Source organism: Peromyscus leucopus, chromosome 1, assembly GCF_004664715.2.
Source record: "Peromyscus leucopus breed LL Stock chromosome 1, UCI_PerLeu_2.1, whole genome shotgun sequence".
Classification (NCBI taxonomy): Eukaryota; Metazoa; Chordata; class Mammalia; order Rodentia; family Cricetidae; genus Peromyscus; species Peromyscus leucopus.
In genome coordinates this window covers 60,698,836-60,722,537 of record NC_051063.1, presented here as the reverse complement: position 1 = coordinate 60,722,537, position 23,702 = coordinate 60,698,836, and the positions used below count along the sequence as shown (strand labels likewise).

General features: G+C 49.6%; 1 protein-coding gene across 7 annotated transcripts in view; it reads right to left on the bottom strand.

Annotated features, from left to right (window-relative positions):
* Nucleotides 1–23,584, bottom strand: part of Nadsyn1 (NAD synthetase 1) — a 36,265-nt gene extending 12,681 nt beyond the window's left edge. For 3 of the 7 annotated variants that reach the window (XR_005092226.1, XM_028871127.2, XM_037208766.1), the window contains exons 1-12: nt 16,942–17,127; nt 15,058–15,118; nt 13,177–13,293; nt 10,698–10,751; nt 9,697–9,786; nt 4,970–5,021; nt 4,315–4,403; nt 4,034–4,151; nt 2,694–2,825; nt 1,008–1,082; nt 680–804; nt 48–96 (exon numbers count right to left, since the gene is read on the bottom strand). Coding sequence is in view for 6 of the 7 variants with exons in the window: in XM_028871127.2 (XP_028726960.1) it covers nt 48–96; nt 680–804; nt 1,008–1,082; nt 2,694–2,825; nt 4,034–4,151; nt 4,315–4,403; nt 4,970–5,021; nt 9,697–9,786; nt 10,698–10,751; nt 13,177–13,293; nt 15,058–15,118; nt 16,942–17,026 (1,047 nt within the window). In the remaining variant the exon portion in view is untranslated. Of the gene's footprint in view, nt 1–47; nt 97–679; nt 805–1,007; nt 1,083–2,693; nt 2,826–4,033; nt 4,152–4,314; nt 4,404–4,969; nt 5,022–9,696; nt 9,787–10,697; nt 10,752–13,176; nt 13,294–15,057; nt 15,119–16,566; nt 16,686–16,941; nt 17,128–17,224; nt 17,318–23,205 lie in introns of those variants that run through there. The other 4 variants (XM_028871145.2, XM_028871154.2, XM_028871136.2 and 1 more) reach the window with 4 other exon arrangements.
* Between the last annotated feature and the right edge of the window lie 118 nt (nt 23,585–23,702).

The window sequence follows — 23,702 nt, the reverse complement described above, 5'->3', positions numbered from 1 at the left end:
ACCAACCAGGAGAGCACCTGGGGGTGGGTAGGAACTAACCACCCTACCTGTTTGCTCCGTCGAAGGAAGTCCCAGAGCCAGCAGGCCGGTCCGAGGCTGCAGGAGATAAGAGTGTTGGGTCAGGAGGCACAAGCCTGGCTTACTGCACCTCTACAGTGGTCCTGCAGGGGGACCCCCGAAGGCAGCGCAGAGACACAGCCCTGAGCCTGGGCTCTTGCTGGGCCATCTGCTGTCATAAGCACTTCATGTCAATCTGGGCATTTTGGTTCTAACAAGTCTGGGGGAAACCCCCAGAGCTATCCCACATGAAATGGGTACACTGAGGCCTGGCTTACGGACACAGTACAGGGAGACCACCACACAGTGCCCACGTGAAATGGGCGCACACAAGGCCTCAGAGCTTAAGGACAGAGTACAGGGAGACCACCCTAGGCAGAACCAGGCAGCCTGGCCTCATCAGCCAGTGACGATTTTTTTGGACCGGGTCTCACTGTGAAGCTCTAGCTGTCTGAGAGCTCATTACGTAGCAGCCACTGCATCTTTTTAACTCCAGTGCAGCACAGGGTCCACCCTAGGCAGATTTCGGGAATCCTTGCAGCCCTCACACCTGGCAGACGTCGGCGGCCACTGGGACGGCGGGGGCCACAAAGCAACAGGATCCAGACCCAGGGGCACCTACCTTATCTCCTCCTCAGGACTGTGGTACGTCCACTCCACAGGTTCTGACACCAGCTCCCACAAGTCTTCCCTGCCCGAGAGGGCAAAATCCACAGTCACCCGGGGGTATGGGCTCACCCTGCTTGCCTGTTGGGGGAGGACATGCGGACACAGTGACAGCTGCAAGTGGACCCCAAGGATGCCATACGTAGTGAGAGGAGCCGGGCACACGACAGCAGCCACAGTTCAGCACCATCTCTGGCCCCACAGCCTTGGTCAAGCCCACAGCATACTGGGCCACTAGCAGGGCCTGGCTGAGCACTCAGGCTGGTGTTTCCCAGGGCACTTACCTCCAGGTTCCGAGATGAGATCTCTGCCCTGTAGCTCCGGACGTCCTCCAGGTCCAGGGTGGCAGTGAGGACCTCCTGGATGGGGAAAGGGAGAGAAAGCACAGGACTGCTGTCCCACGTGGATGGGTCGGACTTTTTACAGCATCTGCTGCCCCTAGCAGGGTGGATGGCACCACTACCCTCTTGAATATTTTCTCCTCTTAAAAAAAGTACTCTAAATTATGAGTATGTGTGTGTCCTGAGTGTTATGTGCAGGTGAGTGCAGTTTCTGTAGAGGCCAGAAGAGGGCACTGTTGTTCTAGTGCTGGAATGAAAGATGGTTGGGAGCTGCCCGACATCAATGCTGTAACCTGAACTCTCTCTCCTGCTGCATCTCTGTCTGGTTGACACCAGAACCTCAGCTACATTTATACATTTCCCAAGGACACAGCAGTTACAGCAGGGGACACAACTCTGTCAGTAACGGGGACAGGGGAAGTTTCAGGAAATATTCTTTTTTACCTAAAAGACACATAGAAAACAATGACTCCTTCTCAAATTCTGAACATAGCGACTTATAGATGGGATGGCTGGACACTGGAGCCATCCTGTGACCGGAAAATCAATCCAACACAGAGGAAGGCTGAGAGGGAGAACAGCGTGGGGAGTAACATGGCAGTCCACACCCACGTCTTCTAGGCATTGAGCATGCAGCTCACCAGGCCCTCTGAGGACTGTATGGCTCCTAAGGTGGATCAGTACGTTTGTGCGGGGCTGTCCTCTGCCTTCCTGTCTCTTCTCCGTGTCCTCACACCCCTCTGCCAAAGGATTGTGATGACACTCCCACCCTGTCCCTCGCCTGGCCTTATAAAGCCCCTCCCCACGAGAAGTAAGGGGTTTCCTCTGCACTTCCCATCACTCAGAGCCCAAGTGGGATGAGATGGTTAACACTGATTGTCAGCTCGATGCAATCTAGAATTACCAAGGAAACAAATCTCTGGGTATGTTTGTGAGGGAGTGTCTGAATGTGGGTGGCACCAGCCTGTGGACTGGGGTCCCAGACTGAATAAAAAGTAGAAAGTGCTGAGCACTAGCTTTCGTCTCTGTGGTTCCGACTGTGGATGTGATGTGACCGGCTGGCTCACACTCCGGCTGCCGCACCTTCCCACCATGATGGCCTGCTAGCCTCAAACTGTGAGCCAAAGTAAACCCCTCCTCCCTAAAGAATTCCTGTCAGGTATTGCCACATTAGAGAGAAAAATGACTAATGCAGGTATGCCCTGCTCCCCTTAACATGTGTGGTCCAAGCCATGGGGGAACTGACAGATCTTGGACAGGCCAGATGCCCCTGAGGATAACGTCCCCAGTTAAGCCTGATGGTCACCATCCCTTATGACAGGACCAGGCCTAGTGTCTGCTAACCCCTGATTGGGGGGTTTCACCCCGTCAGCCTCCAAAATGAGTCAAACATGCTCAAAAGTCCTGTGTCCCAGACACTGTGGTATCTGCCCCAATGTGCTCACTTCAGCCTGGGGTTCTCCCCCATAGTTCGTGCCCAGCAGGGACATTTTCCTCTGCTCTGTTCAGGCAAAACCTTTCCTAAGGGGATCCCTCCTCACAGCTAGGGGAGGGGGAACTATACAGATGAGCAGTCAACTGAGTGGGCAGTGTGAAGGCCACTCCCCATCCCCATGCTTGGCTCATTACCACATCATCCAATGAGAACTGAGTGCCCTGGGCAAAGATGCTCCCATTCATGGCAATCATGGCACAGCCATCATAGTAGAGACGGTCACCGTCGCAGCCCTTCTGGTTGGCTAGCAGGTAGATGCCACCATTCTGGAAGATGCAGGGGTGAGAGCAGAGCTTTATATAACCTGTGACTGCCACTAGTGCTGAACAGGACACCTAGATGCCCCAGTCTGCCATTCTCCACCCGGTCCCAAGTTGCTATCGGCATCCGGACTCTGACAGATACTGTAGGTGCAGGTGGGGACACAAAGCCCCACGGCTCCAGTTCATGTGGCCTTGCCAGGTGTTGTGCCGCAATTTCCTCGAAATGGAAACATCAGGAAGTCAATAATGCACAAGTGTCAGGAAGTTCCTGAAACTTAGCAGATGCGCAAGGCCCCTCCTCTCCAAGGTCCCATAAGCAGTAAGGACTGCTAAGAGGCCCTCAGACCAGCCAAGCTGCCTGGAAGAGACTCTCTGATCTGTCAAAGTGCCTGTAAATTGTGAAGAGCGCTCCAGGGTTCCAGCTTTTATGAGCTGTCCACGGGACTTTAGTGATGCAGCTGCCTCTGATTCATCCTTACTCCTGTCTGTAACCCCTCACCTCTTGCTGAGTAATTCCAATAAGCTCACTGGTTTACCAGGGTGAACTTTGATGGTAGTGTTACTTTGGTCTATCATCGGTTCCCTATCTGGGGTGAGGAGATCTGTTGAGTCTTCTTGAAATAACGTCACATGACACCAGGTGCTGGGCACCCCATAGAACATCCACTTTTACTCTCCCTCAGCTCACAGTGCAGGACTGCTGTCCTTATATCACCAGGCCACTGCAGCTAGGGCAGTGCGATGGGGCAGCATTGAGCTTCAGGGCCACCCGAAGCACTGGTGACCGTGACCTCTGTGAGGGACAGATGTCATCTCCTATCTGTGCCCGTCTTCAACCTGGGGCAACTCTGTCTGCACCAAGGACTAACAGGACTGCTCCACTGTGTCCAAGGTCAGTGGCAGGTACATGCAAGCTGATACGTGTCTCCATGACAATCATGGGCAGGAACACGTCCTGGTTCTCTGTCATAGCAGTGTCGACAGAATCTGCTTTGAATGACAGCAGTTAGGGCCTAGTGATACCAGGAAAAGAAACCTGGAAGGGACCAAGCATGTATGGAATGCAGCCTCAAACCACAGCCTTAAGTATGCACCAGAGGTGTGGTATGCACCGGGTGGCTGAGCCCTGCCCCAGGTGCCATTGTTTTGGCAGTTCCTCTGATGAAGCCTTAACCTGTGACACTGCTCTATCCACCCTGCCCAATACCCACCTTGGAAGTGGCCATGGTCACCAGATCCACCCTGGTGTGGGCTTTGCGTAGCACGTGGTGGCTACCCGAGGCATTGGTGATGATCTCCACACCATCCAGGCCCATGTCGATGTGGGGGCTGTTGAAAGAGGCAGGTGGAATGACTGCTGGGCTCCTGTGACCCCTCAGCTCTCTAGGGGGACCTCCATGGTTAAGGCCATGACCTCAAGAGGCTGCAAAGCCTAGGTCTTCCCACTGGTCAGCTCAGGATGGGAAGTGGATGGCGTAGAGAGCTGGCTGACCTTCGTGGCGTCCAGAGCTCCTCACAGACCTCGCTCCCAACACAGGTGTCCCGGGTGGCCAGTACCACATCTCCGAAGGGCACAGTTTCCTGCAGTGGAAAAAAAAAGACCACTTTTGATCCCGGGGCTGCTTACTAGGCTACACACTGGCCTCCGATATCTTGAAGGCTACCACACTGTTCCAGGTCCTCGCTAAGGCTTTCCTCACCTTGGGTGTGCCAGCCCCAGCATATTCGACTTGTGCTGACCCCAGGCTCTCCCATTTCCCTCAATGACCACGAGACACACAGCTCTACTATGGCTGCAGCAGGTCCTTTCCTCCACTCCATCTCCTGGCACCAACAATGTCACCATTTACCAAGGAGGCAAGCAGAGTGAGGACCCCAGGTCCACAGCACAATGAGAGGGATGAAGCTCAGAGATGTGCCCATCACCGGCTGGCTGTGGTCTTCTAGAACTGTCCCGGAGTCACAGTCTACCTCTGCCGAGGGCTGGCTGGCTCCTGCGGCCTGGCTTGCAATCAGCCCTCCTGTACTCACCACGGAAGTTCCGCTCTGTGCCTCCCATCTACCCAGCTATGCTTTGACTCCACCCAGGAGCTCCTCCTGTGCCCACCCTCAGCCCACACTGGCAGGGAACCCTGGGAAGGATGCACCTGCTTTGTCAGGTCCTGTAACATCCGAGGGAGGACATACTCCTCAGTTTGCCTGGAAGGAAAGAATCAAAGCGTGGCAGAGCTGAGGTGAGGCCCTGGGAAACAGGAAGCATGGCTCAGGCGTGGAACCTCAGTCTAACCATGCCATGCTCCTGAGAGTGCTGTGTCCTCAGAGGCAATGCCACCCCCTCACAGAGACCTATGACAGACACTGTAGAACTCATGCATACTGGAGTGTCTGCCTCTCAGTGTTTTCTGCAAGACTCGGGGAGGGGCGACTAGAATCAGGTCGCCGTTCCAAGGGAGAAATTAGGGTTTCTCTTCACCCTGGAAAAGTCCTGTGACGTTTACCCACATACACAATCACACCCACCTTACCAATGCGACAAAAGGGTTACAGTCTACAGCCTTTGATAGGTATAGTATTTACCACACACAGCTTTGGTCTAGGGAGTCTCAAAGATCTACTCCAGTGGATGGATGGAGATATATATATGTATATATATATATATATATATATATATATATATATATATATATAATTATAAAGCTAACATTTCTGACTTCAAACAAGCCACTGTAAGGCACACTGCTCAGACACCAAACGCAGACTGTTCTATTCGCTTTAGAATTCGTGGTGTGTGGGCACAATGCCAGTGGTTCTTCTACTGATGCACAATGCCAGAAGTCGTGGAGCCGAGTGGACAGGCCTCTCCCGCCCCCTCCCCCATCAACAGAGGGAACAGAAACAAGATGCCCGCAGACCCCCCTCATAGCCACACCATCCTAGAGGAGTCCTCTGACCCCATCTGTAGGTCAGGAAGCAGCAATGTCCCTAAACCAAATTGTTGGTGAGCTGTAGCCGGAATCTTAGAAGGTTCTTATTAATAAAATCAAACCTGAAGCCAGTTATTGGGGTGAATGCTGGAAGATCAGAGAAGCAGAACAAGCCACAGCTTCCTCACCTTGCCAGTTCCTCAGCTGATCCTGTTTCCTCAGACTGGAAGCCTCTGAGTCCTCATATCCGAATGGATCTCAGCTGAACTGCTGCTAGAAGCCTAAAAGCTTTCTAGTTTCTGGTCTTCACGCCTTATATATCTTTCCTTTCTACCATCACTCCCTGGGATTAAAGGCTTGCTTTCTGGGATTAAAGGCATGAGTCACCATGCTTGGCTGTATCCTTGAACAGATGGATTTCTGCCTCTGGAATGCTAGGATTAAAGGTGTGAGTGCCACCATTTTCTAGCCTCTGTATCTAGTGGCTGTCCTGTTCTCTAACCCCAGATAAGTTCATTAGGGTGCACAATATTTTGGGGAACATAATAACACCACAGTGAGCCATCAGTATATTCATCCTCACCTTTATCAACTCATGCAAAGATCCACTGTGTACTGACCTGTTACTATGGTGATATTTTATTTGTATTCAAATGTTATTTATATGTTAATAAATAAAGTTGCCCAGGGGTCAGAGCTATTAGCAAGCCATAGGAAAGCAGGGCAGTGGTAGCTTACATTTGTAATCCCAGCACTTGGTAGGCAGAGCTAGGTAAGTCTCTGTGTGTTCAGGGATACAGCCAGTATTGGATACACATGCCTTTAATCTCAATACCAATCATAGAAAACCTGGAGGTCTATACAGACAGGTCATGACGAGGTGGTCATGTGGTTGGGTTTACAACCAATGAGAAGGCAGAACAGAAACACTATAAAAAGACAGACACATGGGAAGTAGCTCTGGTTCGGAGAGGTAGGACCAACGCAGGAGGAAGGGTAAGGTTTTAGCTCTTAGTTCTGACCTCTTGGCTTTCTTCTTTGCATTGGTTCTGTGTTTCTTATTTAATAAGATGGTTGGTTACATCTACATGTTACCCTAACACTGGACTATAGTATAAGATCCTATGTCAACAAACCACAAAACAAAACAATAACAAAATACCCTTATTATTATAAAGTAAAAAGTTACTGGGTGAATGGCTCTCTGCACTCTGCCCCATTGATGGGTCATCTAAGGATGGACCAAACAAGTCCCAGGAAGGACAGGAAGATGCTAGGAAGGCCATTTCTTCTTATTTTATCTTTATATTAATTTATTCATTGTGTGTGTAAGTATGTGGGTGTGCACATGCCATGGTGCTTGTGTAGAGGTTAGAGGACAACTTTCAGGAGCCAGCTTCTTCTGGAAAGGCCATTACTTAAGATATTTGAAAATTTGTATTTATGTGTGCACATGTGCATGTCTGTCTGTCTGTCTGTGTAGGCATGTGTGTATGAGGACAGGTGCTCAGAGGCCAGAAGAGGACATCAGATCTGGAACTGAAGTTACAGACAGTTATGAGCTGCTTGTGGGTGCTGGAAACTGAGCCCAGGTCCTCAGGAAGAGCAACCAGTAAGTGCTCTTAACCCCTATGCCATCTCTCCAGCCCCTCATCCTTAACTTGATTATTATTATTATTATTATTATTATTATTATTTTATTTTTTTTTTTTTAGATAGAGTCTCACTATGTAGCCCTGGCTGGCCTGGAACTACGCAGACCAGCTTGGCCTTGAATACACAGAGTTCAGCCTGTCCCTGCCTTCTGTATGTTGGGATTAAAGGTGTGTGTTACCTATTGTGTGGAGGGAAATTTTAATACATTGCAAATGGATAATATAGCACTCTCATAACACATCCAGAACACAGAAAAAGAAAACGACTTCATAATATTAAGACCAAAACACAACACAAGAAATACACCACTCCCCAACAAAACAAAACAAAACAAAAAAACCTCTAACACAGCGCTAGCATACAATTCTAGAAAGTAAGTCAATTTCTGGATAAACCTTAACAAACTCAATCCAAGTCTTTTGCTTGTTTTATTGTTGGGTTTTTTGAAACAAGGTTTCACAGTGTAGCCCTGGGTGTCCCAGAACTCTCTGTAGACCACGATGACCTCAAACTCAGAGATCCATTTGCCTCTGCCTCCTGAATGCTGGGATTAAAGATACCGCCTGGCTGAATCCAAGTTTCATGTCCCACATTCACTTGGATTTTAAGCAAGAGCACAAAGGTTTACTCTCTCTGTTCACCTGACTCATTTGGACTTCAAACTGGACTTCAACATTCATTCTCCGTTTTAAAAAGGCAGAGCTGTAGAGATGACTCAGCAGTCAAGAACTGAGTTCCGTCCCAGCAGCTGTGAATGGCAGTTAACAACTGGCTGTAACTCCAGCTCCAGAGGATCCATTGCCTTCTTCCGGCCTCTGTAGGCTCTGCATTTATGTGCACATACCCCCACACAGACACAAACACATAAATAAAAATAAAATGTTTTTTAAAATTCACAGTGAAAACAAAGGGTGGTGGAGACATAAGTCTGAAGCCAAATGGAGAAACTCAAGGAGATTTCTAGTTAGTTAGAAGGAAGGCAAAAATCCAAGCCTTCTGTTCTAGGAATAATGTTCTAAAATGTTGTAGAGACGCTGGCTGGCAAAAGTGAAGGAGACGGACTGAGAAATGTAAATATGGAAAGAAATCACATCAGGTGCTCCTTATGTAAGAGTTCTACTTGACGGAAAAGCAAAGGAAGTCAACACAATCACAAGACAGGGCCAGAATTCACAAGCCCCTCAAATACACAGCACCCTCAGAATCCAGTCCTTTTCCTAGGTCAGCTGTCAGCATTTAAAGCATAAAGACCCTGTTCACAGGGTCAATAGCCAATTATAAATGGGGGTAACTGTGGTGGTTTGAATAAGAATGGCTCCCATAGGTTCATATATTTGGATGCTTAGGGAGTGGCACTATTTGAAAGGATTAGGAGGTGTGACTTAGGGGAGGAAGGGTGTCATAGAGGGTGGGCTTTGGGATTACAAAAGCCCAAGCGAGGCCCAGTGGCTCTCCTCACTTCTTGATGCCTGTAGATCCGGATGTAGAACTCTCAACTACTTCTCCAGCACCATGTCTGCCTGCATGCCGCCATGCTCCCTGCCATGATGACAATGAACTAAATCTCTGAAACTGTAAGCAAGCCCCAATGAAATTGTTTTCTTTTATATGAATTACCACGGTCAAGCTGTCTCCTCATAGCAACAGAACACCGACTAAGACGGTAACCTAAAACACAGAGCAGGACTTCCCAACTCGGGGCCTTTTGCCCCCTAGGAAACAATTTTTAAAGTCTGGGACAATCGGTTTTTGCTCTGTGGCAGGGTCTTGAGTTTCCCAGGCTGACCTGGAGCTCACTATGTAGCCAAAGGTGTCTTTGAAGTCCTGATTTTTCAGCCTTTACCTCCAAGTGCCAGGATGATGGGTGTATACCACCATGCCTACCTAGCTTAGTGGTAATTTTAGTAAATAAACTCTACTCAGAGGTTGGGATGCCTCTGACCACCATCTACTGCACAGGACAGGCCCTCTACCCTCAAAGAACAAACTGTTCCCAAAGGTCGAATGGGCTACGCTGGGAGTCCTTGCTATAAAGGACAACTTGAGACACAGTGTCCCTCCACTAAAGAGTGACCAGGGACCACTGACTGACAGCTGAGGTCTTATGATGTCTACTGGCTCAGACTTGAACTGACAGCATGGAATTGGCCATGTCTGAATGGCAGGAAAAGTCCTCCCAACCTCCACAGTATTCTGTGGCTCACCTCCCAACCGAGGCTGCATGTGCTGAGGACATTTAGTGAACACTTGGTGTGTGATCTCAACACACTGCCACCGAAGCACCTGCCACTCACCGGCTCCTGGACCAGGGGGTGAACCAGCGCAGTTCCCGGTAGTTGCCTTCATTGGCCAAGGCCATCTTGGGCCTGATGAGCAGGATCTTCCTACAGGAGGAAAGGACTGCTCACACCAACCTCTTGGGACAAGCAGGCCTCTGCCATGAAACTTGCCCCATAGGATAAGGTGAGGCTGCTGATCTGGTTCGAGACCAGGGCCTTGAGCAAATTTTTGTTTTGTTTCTCTCTAGGCTTGAGCTTTCTGCTTGGGAAAAAAAAAGGTCTCCATGACTCCATTAGCCAACAAGTACACTTTGCTGGAAGCTTGTGTGTGTGTGTGTGTGTGTGTGTGTGTGTGTGTGTGTGTGTGTGTGTGTGTGTGTTGGGGGAGGGGTGGCCAGAAGACTTTTCTCACCTTTATTGTCTAGGTGACAAGGATAAAAAGCCCCAAAACCTCTCGGCCTTAGCGCCATCTTCCCGGGGTCCCCTGCGCCATGACAGCAAAGTGGAGGAAGAAGCGAATGCGCAGGCTGAAGCGCAAGAGGAGGAAGATGAGGCAGAGGTCCAAGTGAGCGGCGCCTGTGTGCGCGGGGCCGGAGGAGCCGGAAGTGAGGGAGGCCCCGGCCTCGGTGCCTGCAAGTCGCCGGGCTGCTTGGCCATCGCGGGCGTCCGGCGGACCTGGGACATCGCCGCCGGCTCGCGGAGACCCCGTCCACACCAGCCCCGCCCACCCTCCGCCCCGGGCCCGTGCACTCCGCACCCGTCCCGTGCTCGGGTGTAACTCGTGTACAATAAACCCTCTTTGTCGCCGTCTCGGCTGGAGAATCAAAAAAAAAAAAAAAAAAAAAAAAAGCCCAACCTTGGCTCTCCTCCTCTAGCCTGAGTGAGATGGCTGAGGCCCAGAGAAGTAGATTCACAGGAGTTTCTGGGATGCTGCACTCACTAAGGACACCCCTCAAGCTAGCCCCCACCAGAGCCAGGCACAGGCATGCCAGCCCCCCTCCTCCCACCTCACTTACCGGTTGAGGAAGATGACCCTGCAGTTGTAGCGAACATTCCGGTGCATCACAGGCCTGCAAGCAGGAGGGAGGGAGGACGGGTCACCGGGAGCACCTTGCGCAGAGGCGGTGGCTTTAACTAGGGTCATGTGTTCCTTTGTTGTGTATAGACAGGCCCACTCCCATGCACGCACAGCTGGACACCAGAGGTCAACATCAGAAGTCCTCCTTAGCCAGCTCCACCTTATATTTTTTAGGATTAACCTTTACTTTTGATTTTGTGTATGTACGTTCATGCATGCATGTGTGTACGTGCACACATAGTTGGAAATGCGTATGTGTTTGTATACATATTTATATACACGCATCTGTGTATGTATACACACATGCCTTTGTGCATGTGTGTGTACACATGAGTGAGGGAAGAGGTGTCAGATCTCCTGGAGCTGAAGTTACAGGTGGGTGGGACATAAGTACTCGGAACTGAACTCGGAGGCATGCAGCACGTGCTCTTAACCATTAAGCCATCTCTTAAGCCTCTCTACTTATTTCTTGAGACAGGGTTTCTCACTTAACTTGGGGCTCACAGGTCCAGCCCCAGGGACCCTTCTATCCTACCTCCCATCTCTGGGGTTTCAAAGGCATCCTGATGTATATGGTTTTTTACATGGATCCTAGAGATCCAACTCGGGTGAGCAGTTCCCCAGCCCCTGGATGCTTCGCGTTGGTGTGTGGTTTCCTCAGATCTTTAGAGAGACTCTCAACACCCTTCTGTAGCTTTCAGATTAAACTCAAACGTGTTCTGAAACAAGTCTCCCTCTTCTAAAACATCCCAGAGCTCAGGGTGACTGCTCCCACCACTGCTTGCCTCCGCTGCCTCCTCCTCTAGTCAGAGGCTGACCTGCCCTAATCCTTCCTCCCAAACAGGTAGGATACATGCAGGGGCACCCTCCCTTTCATCTGTCAACACCCCCTAGCACTAACCACGGTCATGCACAGCCACCGTGAGCAAAACTTAGGACATCCTGGCTTCTCGTCCTCTCTTAAGCCAAGTAAAGCATGTTAAGCATGGTGCCGTTTGTGCAAAGGGTGTGCAGAGTACTGGATATACAGATGACGTGTGTAAAGCAGGGGCCTCGGACAGCACGCCTCATCCCAGTACTCTGGAAGTGGAGGCAGGAGGATCAGATGTTTGATGTCATACTCAGCTACACAGAGTTCAAGGCTAACCTGGGTTATATAAGACCCTGTCTCGGGCTGGAGAGATGGCTCAGAGGTTAAGAGTACTGACTGGTCTTCCAGAGGTCCTGAGTTCAATTCCCAGCAACCACATGGTGGCTCACAACCATCTGTAATGAGATCTGGTGCCCTCTACTGGCCTGCAGGCATATATGCAGGCAGAACACTGTATCCGTAGTAAATAAAATCTTAAAAAAAAAAAAGACCCTGTCTCAAAGAAACCAAACTGGTTGGTGCTGAAATGGCTCCGAGGGGTGAAAAACTTGCTGCCAAGGCAGACCACCTGAGTTCCATCCCTGGGACCCACATGGTGAAAGGGGAGACTGACTCCATCAGGTTATTTTCTGAGTCCCATAAGCATGCGGTGGCATACAAGCACACACAAAATAAGTAAATGCAATTAAAAGAATTAGAAAAAAAATACAAAAATCCTGAACCAAACCATCCAACAAAAACAAACAATCAAAAACAGAAACAAAAACAAAAGAACAGGGTCTTCTAGCTAGAGGAAGCATTGAAACAAAAACAGACACCACAAGATAACGATCAGAGCTGTCATCACACAAACATTTTCAAGTTTAACCAGGAAGCAAAATTAAACAGTAGGCAGCACACAAGGAAACATTTTCTTCATGTGGGAGCATATTGTGGCTTTTCATATACAAAGAACTCTCCAAACAAATAAGACATAGTTGTATATAGAGCTCCCAAACTAGACAACTCCCCAACAGTACACAAGGACCACCAAACAGGAAAATACTGAACTCCTTGGGTAACAGAGCCAGTCAGGGCTGGGGAAAAGGCTCCATGGTGCACAGCACTTGCTGCTCTCGCAGCGGCCCATCGACAGGGGACCACTATGCCAAGCATGGTCAGACACACACTAGAAGGTTCCAGTGTGCTGGGTGGAGCCATACTTGAGGAATCCATGTCATTCAAGACTCATGGATGGCATGTCCCCAGGAGAAGCTCCCCCAAATTCACCATGAAGAAAACTGTGTCAGGATGAACATTTAGCTTGCATTTGTGCAGAGTGTGCTCATGGGTACCCAGAAACTCCTTGAAGAACTCAAAAACCACTGTTGCCTTGGGAAGGATAAGTGGCTATAGGGTTGGACAAAATCTACATTCAACCTAACTTAGGGTTTTAGTGTCCCACTTGGACTCCATGGCCCTGAATAAAGGGGTGCTGGGTACAGAACTCCCTTGAACTTGCCTTTCCTCCAAGTTTCCCCTTCTTCACCCTCATGCTGGCACTTACATGCCCACGTCACAGATGATGTCCTGAGTGATGGGAGAGTCCAGAAGGGCAGCCAGGACTTGGATCGAATGCAGGAGGGTGTCTGACTCGTGATAATGATCCCAACATCCATAGCCACTGAAGAAAGAGGGAGCAGGCCAGTGAGGGGCCAGGAGCGACCAGGAGGGACCCAGGGCATTCATGACAGTTTGGGTCAGGGGCCAGGTTTTCCCGGGTCTTCCAGGTAAGTGAGTTGTTAAGAACAAATTCAATTAGAGGCACAGACACTCTTGGATGGCATGGGGGACAGAGTCAGGGTTCTATGGAGAGACATTAGACTAGTGAAGCAGGTTAATCCAGGAGTATAAAGAGGAGGATGCCTTGGGAATAATATAAAAGTTCACAAAAGAAGTACATATCTGCTTCCCTTATGTCCAGACATCAGAACAGCGGTTCTCAACCTTCCTAATACTGCAACTCTTGAATACAGTTCCTCATGTTGTGGTGACCCCCAACCATAAAATTATTTCCTTGCTACCTATAACTGTAATTCTGTCATGTTACGAATTGAATTGTATGTTATGTTATGAATTGGAATGTAAATATCTGTATGCGACCCCCCAAGGGGGTCTCGACCCACATGTTGAGAACTGCTGCACTGGAGCAAAGTAGGGAGGAGGACAAAGAGGAGGTCAGGAACCTCAAAGACAGACAGGTACCCCAAGCCAGAAGGGAGCTGTAGCTGGAAAGGGTCACACAAGGGTTGGTCTAGCAAGAGAACAGAAGAAATCATCCGTTTCTCCATTCTCACAAAAAGGGCACCAGGAAGGGACCATTAAAAGATGCTGAGATGATGGGATGAAATCTCTTTATGGGCAAATAGGAAAATGAAAACATGGGGTTAGCAAGATGGCTCAGGGGGTGGAGGCACTTCCCACCAAGACTGATGGCCTGGGTTTGAGGCCCCAGACCCCCACACCCTTACACATACACAAAATGTTCATGTTCCTAAATAAATGCAGTCTTTTTTTTTTTTTTTTTTAAAGAGATTGGAGAGATAGTCTACTTGCTCATGCAGAGGACCTGGGTTCAATTCCTGCACCCACATGGTGGCTCACACCCATCTGGCTCACAACTACCAATTTCAGGGGATCCAACCATGCTCTTGCAGCCTCGGTAGACACCAGTCATGAAAGTGCTGCACAGAGAGATGTGCATGCAAAACACCCATATGCATAAAATAAATAAATCTAAAAACAATTTAATTAAAAGAAAGAAAGAAAAGGAAAATCTAGGGAGATGTCTCAGTGCACAACCTGCCATGTAAGATACCACGGGAGCCCACTGCACCCAGCTCTGGGGCTGCAGCTGCAAAGTCAAGGGGTCTGTAGAACTCGTGTCTCCCACAGACTGCTCCCTGCTTCAAATATGGCACCTTCATCGCTCCTCAGCATTTTGGCCCAGAGCAGTTGCAAAGAGGGCACCTTGTAGGTGGCCTCATATGGGGGAGGCAAACAGGCTTTCTGGGGCCTTTATATAAGATGCCACTAATGGTGATTTAATCCCCTCTCCCAAGCCCCGCCTCTCAGCACTATCACCCTGGGACCAGCTATCTGCAGAAGAATGTTGGAAGGACATTGAAACCACAGCCTCAGGGAAGGTGACGCAGCCTGGCTTTGAATTCAGCCCCAGCCCGGCCCAACCATGCCCCTCTATTTGCCCATCAGAAGCCTGGAGTTATCCAGCCTCCCTGCCCTGCCCTGACCGAGGCGCACTTTCAAGTTGCTGACATCCTAAATGGTTTACATTTCTTCTGCGCTCAGTACTGTCCCCTCTTCTTCCCATCTTTTGATTCTACTACCTGCCCTCCCAGGGGTAGGAAGCTAGTGCGCTTAGCCATACCATATTTCCAGTTCTGGTCCAAGCCTATATCTTGCACCTTTGTTTTTGGCAATTTGAATACCTATATGGAGAGAGAGGGAGAGAGAAAGATTTCAGCAGCTAGGACACATTCAGAGGCAGGAAAAGCAGGGTGCTGCAGTAGATACGGCCAAAGCCAAGCTCTGTCGTGTCCACAGCCCACTGCAGCCACTGCTGCTAACAGCAGAGGACAGCAGGCACCTGTACACACCTGTATACACTTGCAGGAAATCAGAAACAGGGAGGGTAGTGTACTAGTACTTTCTTGTTGGACTTTCTTGGACTGCCAGCCCACAAATAATGACACAGACACTTATCATTAATTATGAAAGCTTGGCCTTTTGCTTAGGCTTTTCCCTAACTAGTTCTTATAATGCAAATTAACCTGCTTCTATTAATCTACCTCTGCCAAGTGGCTCAGTTACCTCTCCTCCATACAGTATATGTGACTTGTTCTGCATCTAGCTGGTGTCTGCCCGCCTCTCTTCATATCAGAGTCCTCTCTCTCCCTGGAAATCGTGCCTATCCTCTCCTGCCTAGCTATTGGCCATTCAGCTCTTTATTAAACCAATCACAGTGACACATCTTCACATGGTATAAACAAGTATTCTGCATCAGGGTAGGGTGACCTTAGCACTGGGGATGGGTAAGCCATACCGTTGTAGGTAATCAATAAGCAGACACCCAGATCACCTATAGGAAAAAGCTGTAGACAGGATGAGAAGGCTTCCAACTCTAGGAGGGAGCCATCGTCCAGCACCCACCCCATGTTGACAGCTGCTGCCAACATGCAGGCAAGGCAGACCATCTTCACCCCAAAGACATACACTCTGACAACAAAAGCAGGTCCATATATACTTTAAAACATAAACCCCCCCGGGCTGGCCAGATGGCTCAGTGGGTAGAGGCGTCTGCTGCAAAGCCTGACAACCTGAGTTTACTGCTAGGCTTTAATACAGTTCCTCATGTGCTGACCCCCCAGCCATAAAATTATTTTCATTGCTACTTCATAACTGTAATTTTGCTACTGTTATGAATCATAATGTCAATTTCTGTTATGCAGGGTATCTGGTGTGTGACCCCTGTGAAAGGGTCATTCAGCCCCAAAGAGCTTGCAACTGACAGGTTGAGAACTGCTGACTTCAACCCACATGGTGTTAGGAGACAGTGATTCCTGCAAGCTGTCCTCTGAGCTCCACACGCACACCACCACGACAAGCAAGCATGTGTACATGCAATAGACAATGATAAATGTGGGGTTTTGTTGGTTTTCAAAGCTGGCCTGCTACCTCTTGCTCCTGTTTAGTTTTCTTATAGAGGCAGCTCAGCACGGACAACCTGAAGTGGGAAATCTGCAGCTCTTCCCAGAGCAGCCCCAGTTTGGGCATGGTAGAAACAGTTCTATCTTTTTGGTGAGCTGACACGAATGTCAACAATGCAGAGATATTCAATGGCAATGACACTCCTCTGAGCTGAGAGCCCACCCTTTACCTGCTTTCTCGGTTCGGTATGCATTTTCCCAATGCCCATCTACCAGGAATGTCCTCAGAGACACTGTCCCACGCAACCAGCTCCAAGGACGGAAGTCCCTTCTCCAAGGCACACTAGAGACCCATCAGATCCTAGAAGATGGCTGAGGGCTCTGTCTGCCCAGCCAGGTAGGACATGCCCATTTCCATTCTGGCCTTGCTACTCCACGTGTCCTCCAATGGGAAGTCCCCCTGAAAGCTCAAGAGGGCCAGGTCATTACCCTTTTATCTGTTCGCATGCCCAGCTCTATAAATCTCTCCTGGGCTGGTCTTGAGTGCCATACCCTGATCATTGGGGACTTTGGCTTCTTCCTGTCCCCCTCCACCCCAGACTCACTCTTTAAAATCCTCTGGAAATTGCCCTCAAAATCCAAGGCCCACTGGTTGAGTGCACAGGTGGCCACGGTCACCTTCCGGCCCATCCTGGTTTGCTGGTTCCTGGATGCAACACTGAACAGACAGTGCACAGCAGCCTATAACGCGGCTACTCGGCCTACGCCTGCGCAGCCTGTCCTTCCTAGAGGCTCCGCCCCTCTGCCCCCCCATAGCTCCTCCCCTCTGCTCGTGTAGCCCAGCTTCTGCCCCCTCCTCGAGGGGTGCGCCGGCGCAGAGCGTTTTACCGGGAAGCCTCGCCCCTGTGTCCTTCACAGCCACACACACACCCGGCCTCTTCCGCAGCGGGCCTGAGCAAAGCATCCTCGGTGGAGGCCCCGCCCCTCTGAGTAGAGCCCGAGAAGCGCGCCTGCGCAGTGAGGCTGTCTCAGAGCCCCGCCTATGCCAGAAGTCCGAACGCAGAGCCACGCCCCCAAAGGTTTGTCCTGGACCGTCTCCATGGCCGCCTTAGCCACGTTTGATATTGGTATATCATGAAAGGCTCCTTCCTGCCACCAGAGGTGGTGTCTGGTTTGCTTTCTGTCGCTGTGATAAATACGTGACCAAAAGCAGCTGGGGAGGAAAGAATTCACTTCACCTTACAGCCCAAAGACGACCACTGCTTACTGGCTTGCTCAGCCTGCTTTTTTTTTTTTTTTTTTTTTTTTACACCCTTCAGGACCACCAATCCAGGGGTAGCACCGCCCACCGTAGGCCAGGCCCTCCCACATCAATAATCAGTTAAAGAATAATGCCTCACAAACTTCTGATGCAGGCCCATGTGATGCAGACAATTCCTAAAGTGAAGTTCCCTCTTCCCAGGGGTTTTTTAGTTTGTGTCAAGCGGACAAAAAATAGGCAGCACAGTGCGTAAACACTCATATCCACACGTGCTTCGCCCCGAGCCCCTCCTCATTTCTATCTCTCTAGCCAGCGTCTACCTTACCCCAAGCAAGGTAGATGCAACTGCGCTTCTCCAGGTCAGATCCCTCCTCCTCAGCCCTTTTCCCTCAGACAAAAGCCAATCCAAACCCTTCAGACTGTGCTAAGAACGGTCTTAGATCGGAGCCTTGATGGATGGGCTACAGACTCTGCTGGATCCCTGTGTGCCAAGAGTTACGGCTCTGAGGGGAAGGTATCCCCAGTACAAGGGTTGCCCCTCTGAAGGGAAAAGTATCCTGGCAGCTGGGAGCTAAGGAATACCACAAACTCACACTGTACAACAAACCTCACAGATTTCTTGAGAAAACATAAGAGAGTGGATGCCTTTGCTTGGACAAGAAGCAGCGAGAGCTGAGTGGGGAGGCAGGCTTTATATAGTGTTTCTGGGGGCAGCGTTTTTTTTCCAGAGTGGAGATTTCCAGGGTGGAAATTGCTGGGATTTCAAGTCCTGAGCCTGGGGCAAGCCCAGGGATTGGTGGATTTTCAAAATCCGGAAGTGAACTTGAACCTTTTTACCCTGCACTGTGACTGCACACGTCAATCTTTCACAGTTCAGAAGCAACTCTCCGGAGCCTGGAACCATTCTCAGGGAAGATCTGTCTCTATGGAAGGACAACCCTCTACTTTGGAAACCACCAGACAACAAACTCCACTGGTCTGGACTGAGGCAAACTGAACCTGCAGGGTAAAAGGTTCAAGACCACTTCCAGGTTAGAAAAGCTACCAAACCCCACCAATCCCTGAGCGTCAAATCCCACCAGTTCCTGGCTTGGCTTGAAATCTCACCAATCCCTACCTTGGAAATCCCCACCCTGGAAAACTCCTCCCCTAAGAAACCTTATGTAGGCTTGTCTCCTGCTCAGTTCCCTGCTGCTTCTCACTCAAGGAGAGACAGCCACCCTCTTGTGTCTCTTCCAATAAATCTCTTGCATTAGGTTATTGTGCAGTGTGACTTTGCGATATTCTGTGGCTCCCGGCTGCAGGGCTGTAACATCTACATTAGGGAAACTTTCCCCCCCGCAGAGCAGAACTATAACACTTCCAGTGGGGGAAGTTTCCCCCTTAGAGAAGCAACACCTCCGTGGTGGTTTGAAAGAAAATGCTCTCCCACAAAGGGAGTGACATTATTAGGAGGTGTGGCCTTGGTGAAGTAGGTATGGTCTTGTCGGAGGAAGTGTGTCACTTGTCACTGTGGGAGTGGGCTTGGCGTCTCTTTTCTCAAGCTTCACCCAGGGTGACAGTCAGTTGACTTCCTGTTGCCTGCAAGATGGAGGATTGTCAGCTGTTCCTCCAGCACCGTGTCTGCCTGCATGCCACCATGCTCCCTGCCATGATGGTAATGGACTGAACCTCTGAAACCATAAGGGAGCCCCCCCACCCCCCATGAAATGTTTTGTTTATGAGTTGCTGTGGTCATGGTGTCTCTTCACAGCAATAAAAACTCTAAGACAACTTCCACTGGGGAAGCCTTTCCCTTCAGCTGTAATACTTCCATTAGGGAAGTGTTCTGAGAACCTTTGTTCTTTCTGCTTCTCTAACCTGAGACACCCCTCCCCTATGATCCTCCTATTTTACCTTCTGGAATCAGACTGTAAATGTGGCTGATTCTGGAGGTCACACAGCTGAGCTGTATCCACTAACTTTGCCACAGAAGGGCCCATCTAACATGTGAAGTATGAGGACAGTGCCTGCTAAATTACTTTTCAGAGACCTCAAGGCAGGGTGTTTTTTGCTTGTTTGTTTGTTTTTGTTCTTGTTTTTATCAAAACCACTTAGATCTTAGGCTGGGGAGGTGGCTCATTTGGTCAAGTGCTTGCCTTGCAAGCAGAAAGACATAAGTTTGATCCCTAGAACACAAGTTTCAAAAAAAAAAAAAAAGCTGGCATGGGGTCAACTGCTGATAATCCTAGCTGGTGGGGATAGGGGAGAGTCAGAGGGCACAGATCTCTGGTATCTCCCAGCCTGCCAGCCTAGTCTACTTGGCATAAGGTCCATGCTGGTAAGATCTCATCACAAAACAAAACAAAAACTCACAGATGCTGGGGAATGACACCTGTAAGTAAATTTGTTACAACTCTGTGGGTTTGGTCCCAGGTTTTGGCACCAAAATGTGAGTTTTGCAACTCTGGGGAAAGGTGTCCTGACTATCTGGGGAGTCAGGCAACACCTTGAGCTGCTTAGGACAGTTCTGGTGGCTGGAGCTGCAAAGAGACAGTCCAACCCTGGAGGGGAAGTTTTTCGGACTTCTTGGGAAAGTCAGGCCTGGAACTGCTTCAGCAGGCAAGGGTATCCTTACTGTTCAGGAAAGTTAGGGTAACCTGACTATTCAGGAAAGTCAGGTTATACCTGGTGTGGTGGGGGATGGTCTCCCCGCAGGATATAGCAATCCTGCTCCTCTCCTGGAAAGCCTCTACAGATGAATTTTGCTCAGCCCTCACTTAAGGGGGCTTCCTAGCAGAGGTCTGCTTCTCCAGCCTAAGATGTTGCTTCTTTTGCTTCACTCTGCAAAAGGGGAAACCCCTGCAGAAATGTAGCAATCTCTGGCTCTGGAGAAAAGTGGTACTTTTTCAGCTCTTTCAGCTCCTCCTTGCTCTGTCCACTGAGGGATATCTCAGCAAGGGTCTTCTCTACACGGGTGAATGAAGATCTTCACACCCAAAACTCTTTAGAGAAAGAGATTTATTTGAGAAGGAGTCCAGGAGAGTAGCTGCCTCTACCAGGGTGGAGAGAACAGCTCACACCTGACCGGGCACGGTGGTTTATATAGGATGTCTTTGGGGCAGAATCAACCAGTGATTAGTTTTTTTCTACCCAGGGATTGGCCAGTTTTGTGGGCTAGGGACAGAGATGGCCCCAATTTCAGGGCCAAACTGTGTTTATTTCACTGGCCTTTCTTGGCTTTTTGACAGTACCTCTAAGGCCAGAGCACATTTCTTTCACTGACTCTGATTTTAGGGACCAGGAGTGTTTCTTTCCCACTAGCTTCAGAGTCAGGGCATATTTCCTTGGTTCTGGGTTTGGGGATAAACTTTTCATTTCTCTGGCTCAGTTCCCAAACCCAGGCTGTGTTTCTTTCCCTGGTCCTGGGCCCCAGGACCAGGATTCTACTGTCCTGCTCTGTGATTGGTTGGTTTCACAAGTCATTTGGCCAGGGCAGAGATGGTTCTGATTTGAGCCAAACTATGTTTCTTTCACTGGCTTTATCTGAGCCATCTTTCCCTAGTTCTAGGCTCCAGGGTCAGGGTGGGTTTCTTTAGCCCAAGTTGCCTTCTGGCCTACATGCGGGCACACACACACACACACACACACACACACACACACACACACACACACACGACACCCCTTGGCATGGGCACACCTGTGTGACCAATGGGTGACCTTTTGCAATTAAGAGGCTGAAAATTCCAACCTCAATCAAGCTACAGCCATTCTGAACATATTCCCTCATTAAAACCATGCTTTTCCAAAGCACACACAGACCACAAGGCATTTCACCTCCCTCCTTTCCCCCATGCCGTTCATTGCCCTGTTCTCTACTCCATAAATCTCTAAATCCTACCTACCCTCCAGGAGTGGATGGAAGTTCATTCGCCCATCTCCACCCCCAGCTGCCTTGCAAAACTCCTTTCAGTGATTGGCACATTGCGTGGTAGACAAGGAGGACCTAGCTTGGTACTGCTCTCAAGGAAGGATAAGACATGTCATTCAAAATAGCCACACTAGCTAGTTAGCCTAGCTCATTAGTGAGCTCCAAGTTCAGTGAGAGACCCTATCTCAAAGGACAAGATGAAGAGAGATAGGGGAATATCCCTGATATAGGCCTCTGTTCTCTACACGTGAGCATGCACAGGCATAGAGTACACACACACACACACACACACACACCTGCAAGATCCAATTTGAAAGGGCTTCACTGGTCAAATATGAGATCATACAACACAGGGTCAGTAAGGAAAAAGAAACCCATTGGTCCATCCGGATAAAAGTAAATTAAATGGCTTGGGTTGGCAAGATGGGGCAGCAGGAAGTCCTTGCAGTGCGAGCCTGGCTACCTGGGTTCAAGCCCTGAAACTCACACAAAGGTGGAGAGAACTGACTCCACAAAGTTGTTCTCTGACCTCCACATGTAGGTCACAGCGTGTGCCTTACCCCACAAATGGAGACACACGTTGTGGTTCTCAACCAGATACCCTGCATATCAGATATTTAAATTATGATTCATAACAGTAGCAAAATTACAGTTATGAAGTAGCAACGAAATAATTTTATGGTTAGAGGGATCACCACAACATGAAGAACTATATGAAAGGGTTGAAGCATTAGTAAGGTTGAGAACCACGGCACTGTAGTAATAAGAAATATATTTTTCTGTTTTTTCAAGACAGGGTTTCTCTGTGTTACCCTGGCTCTCCTAGAACTCGCTCTGTAAACCAGGCTGGCCTCAAACTCACAGAGATCCACTTGCTTCTGCCTCCCGAGTGCTGGGATTAATGGCATGTGCCACCACTGCCAGGCAGAAATTCTTAAAAATTTTCAAAGTTAAAGAGCTGACCTCTTGATAACTATCAAATAAAAATAATAGTTAATACTCAGGTTGAAGGAATGATGAAATCAAGTCAGCTCTTTGTACCAAGAAGTAACTGATGCCCCAAGTGTCCTCAATGAATGCTCTGTCACCTGGGTCAAAGGTTGCTAGGGAACACTGTATTTACCAGTCTCAAAATATCACTCCACTCATTTACTTATTAATCAAGAGAAAGATGGGGGTGAGAGAGATGGTGCAGAAGATCCAGGTTCGATTCCCAGCATCCACAGGTTGGCTCACAACTCCAGTTCCTGGGCTGACCATGTGTGTGCATGTATGTATGTATGTAGTATGTATGTCAAGGGCGCCAGATGCCCTGGAACTGGAATTACTGATGGTTGAGCTACCAGGTGGGTGCTGGGGATTGCAACCCTGGTCCTCTGGAAGAGCAGTTAAGTACTCAAACTTCTGAGCCATCTCGACAGCCTCGACCCCATAATCTGCATAACCTATTATTCTATTGAAATGTGTACCCTGATTGGAACCCGGGGTTTGAAAAAAGATCAATAAAGGATATTGTTGGGCAGCAGGAGCACCAGCACACAGACAGTGGCTAATAGTGCTGAAGTCACTTCCGTTTTCCGTTTGTTTTGTGGCAGCAGAGGAGACTGTCGCTGGGAGGGGTGCGCGGAGGGGAGGGGTCCGACTACAGCTAACTAATGTCAGGTGGTGTGGAGGAAAGAGGAAAAGAGAGAATCAAACCTGTGCAATTGTTCACAGCTGCTGTGTTAAGGCTCAGGTGGCTTGAATGCAGGCTGGGCTTTACCCAAACGCCTTCCTAGGAACGGAGGTGAGACTGAGTTCTCTGCCCACCAGGAGGCCTGTTGGTCTGTCAGGCTAGGGCTTCAGCCGCCTGCACCCCTCGGCTAGCTGCCCACTTCTTGAGGGGCTGGTCTGATCTCCTGATCTCACCGCCATGGCAGCTTCTGTTATTCTGTGCACCAGATGCGCCTTTAGGTAGGAGCTTTGCAGCAGGGTAAATTGAGGCTTTGGAGGGGCGGGCTAGGAGCCTGCGCCGTGGAATCCACATTGGCATCCTTTCTTCCCCTAAGCGGGGTAGAAACAGACACGCCGGGGGGCGTGGGAGGGGCGGGGCCGGCCCTGCTGTCAATCTCAAGCCGGCGGCGGCCGACTGGCGGTCCCGGTGGGCTCCAAGTCAGCTCACCGCCTTCACCAATCGCAGGGCGCGGCTCTCGAAA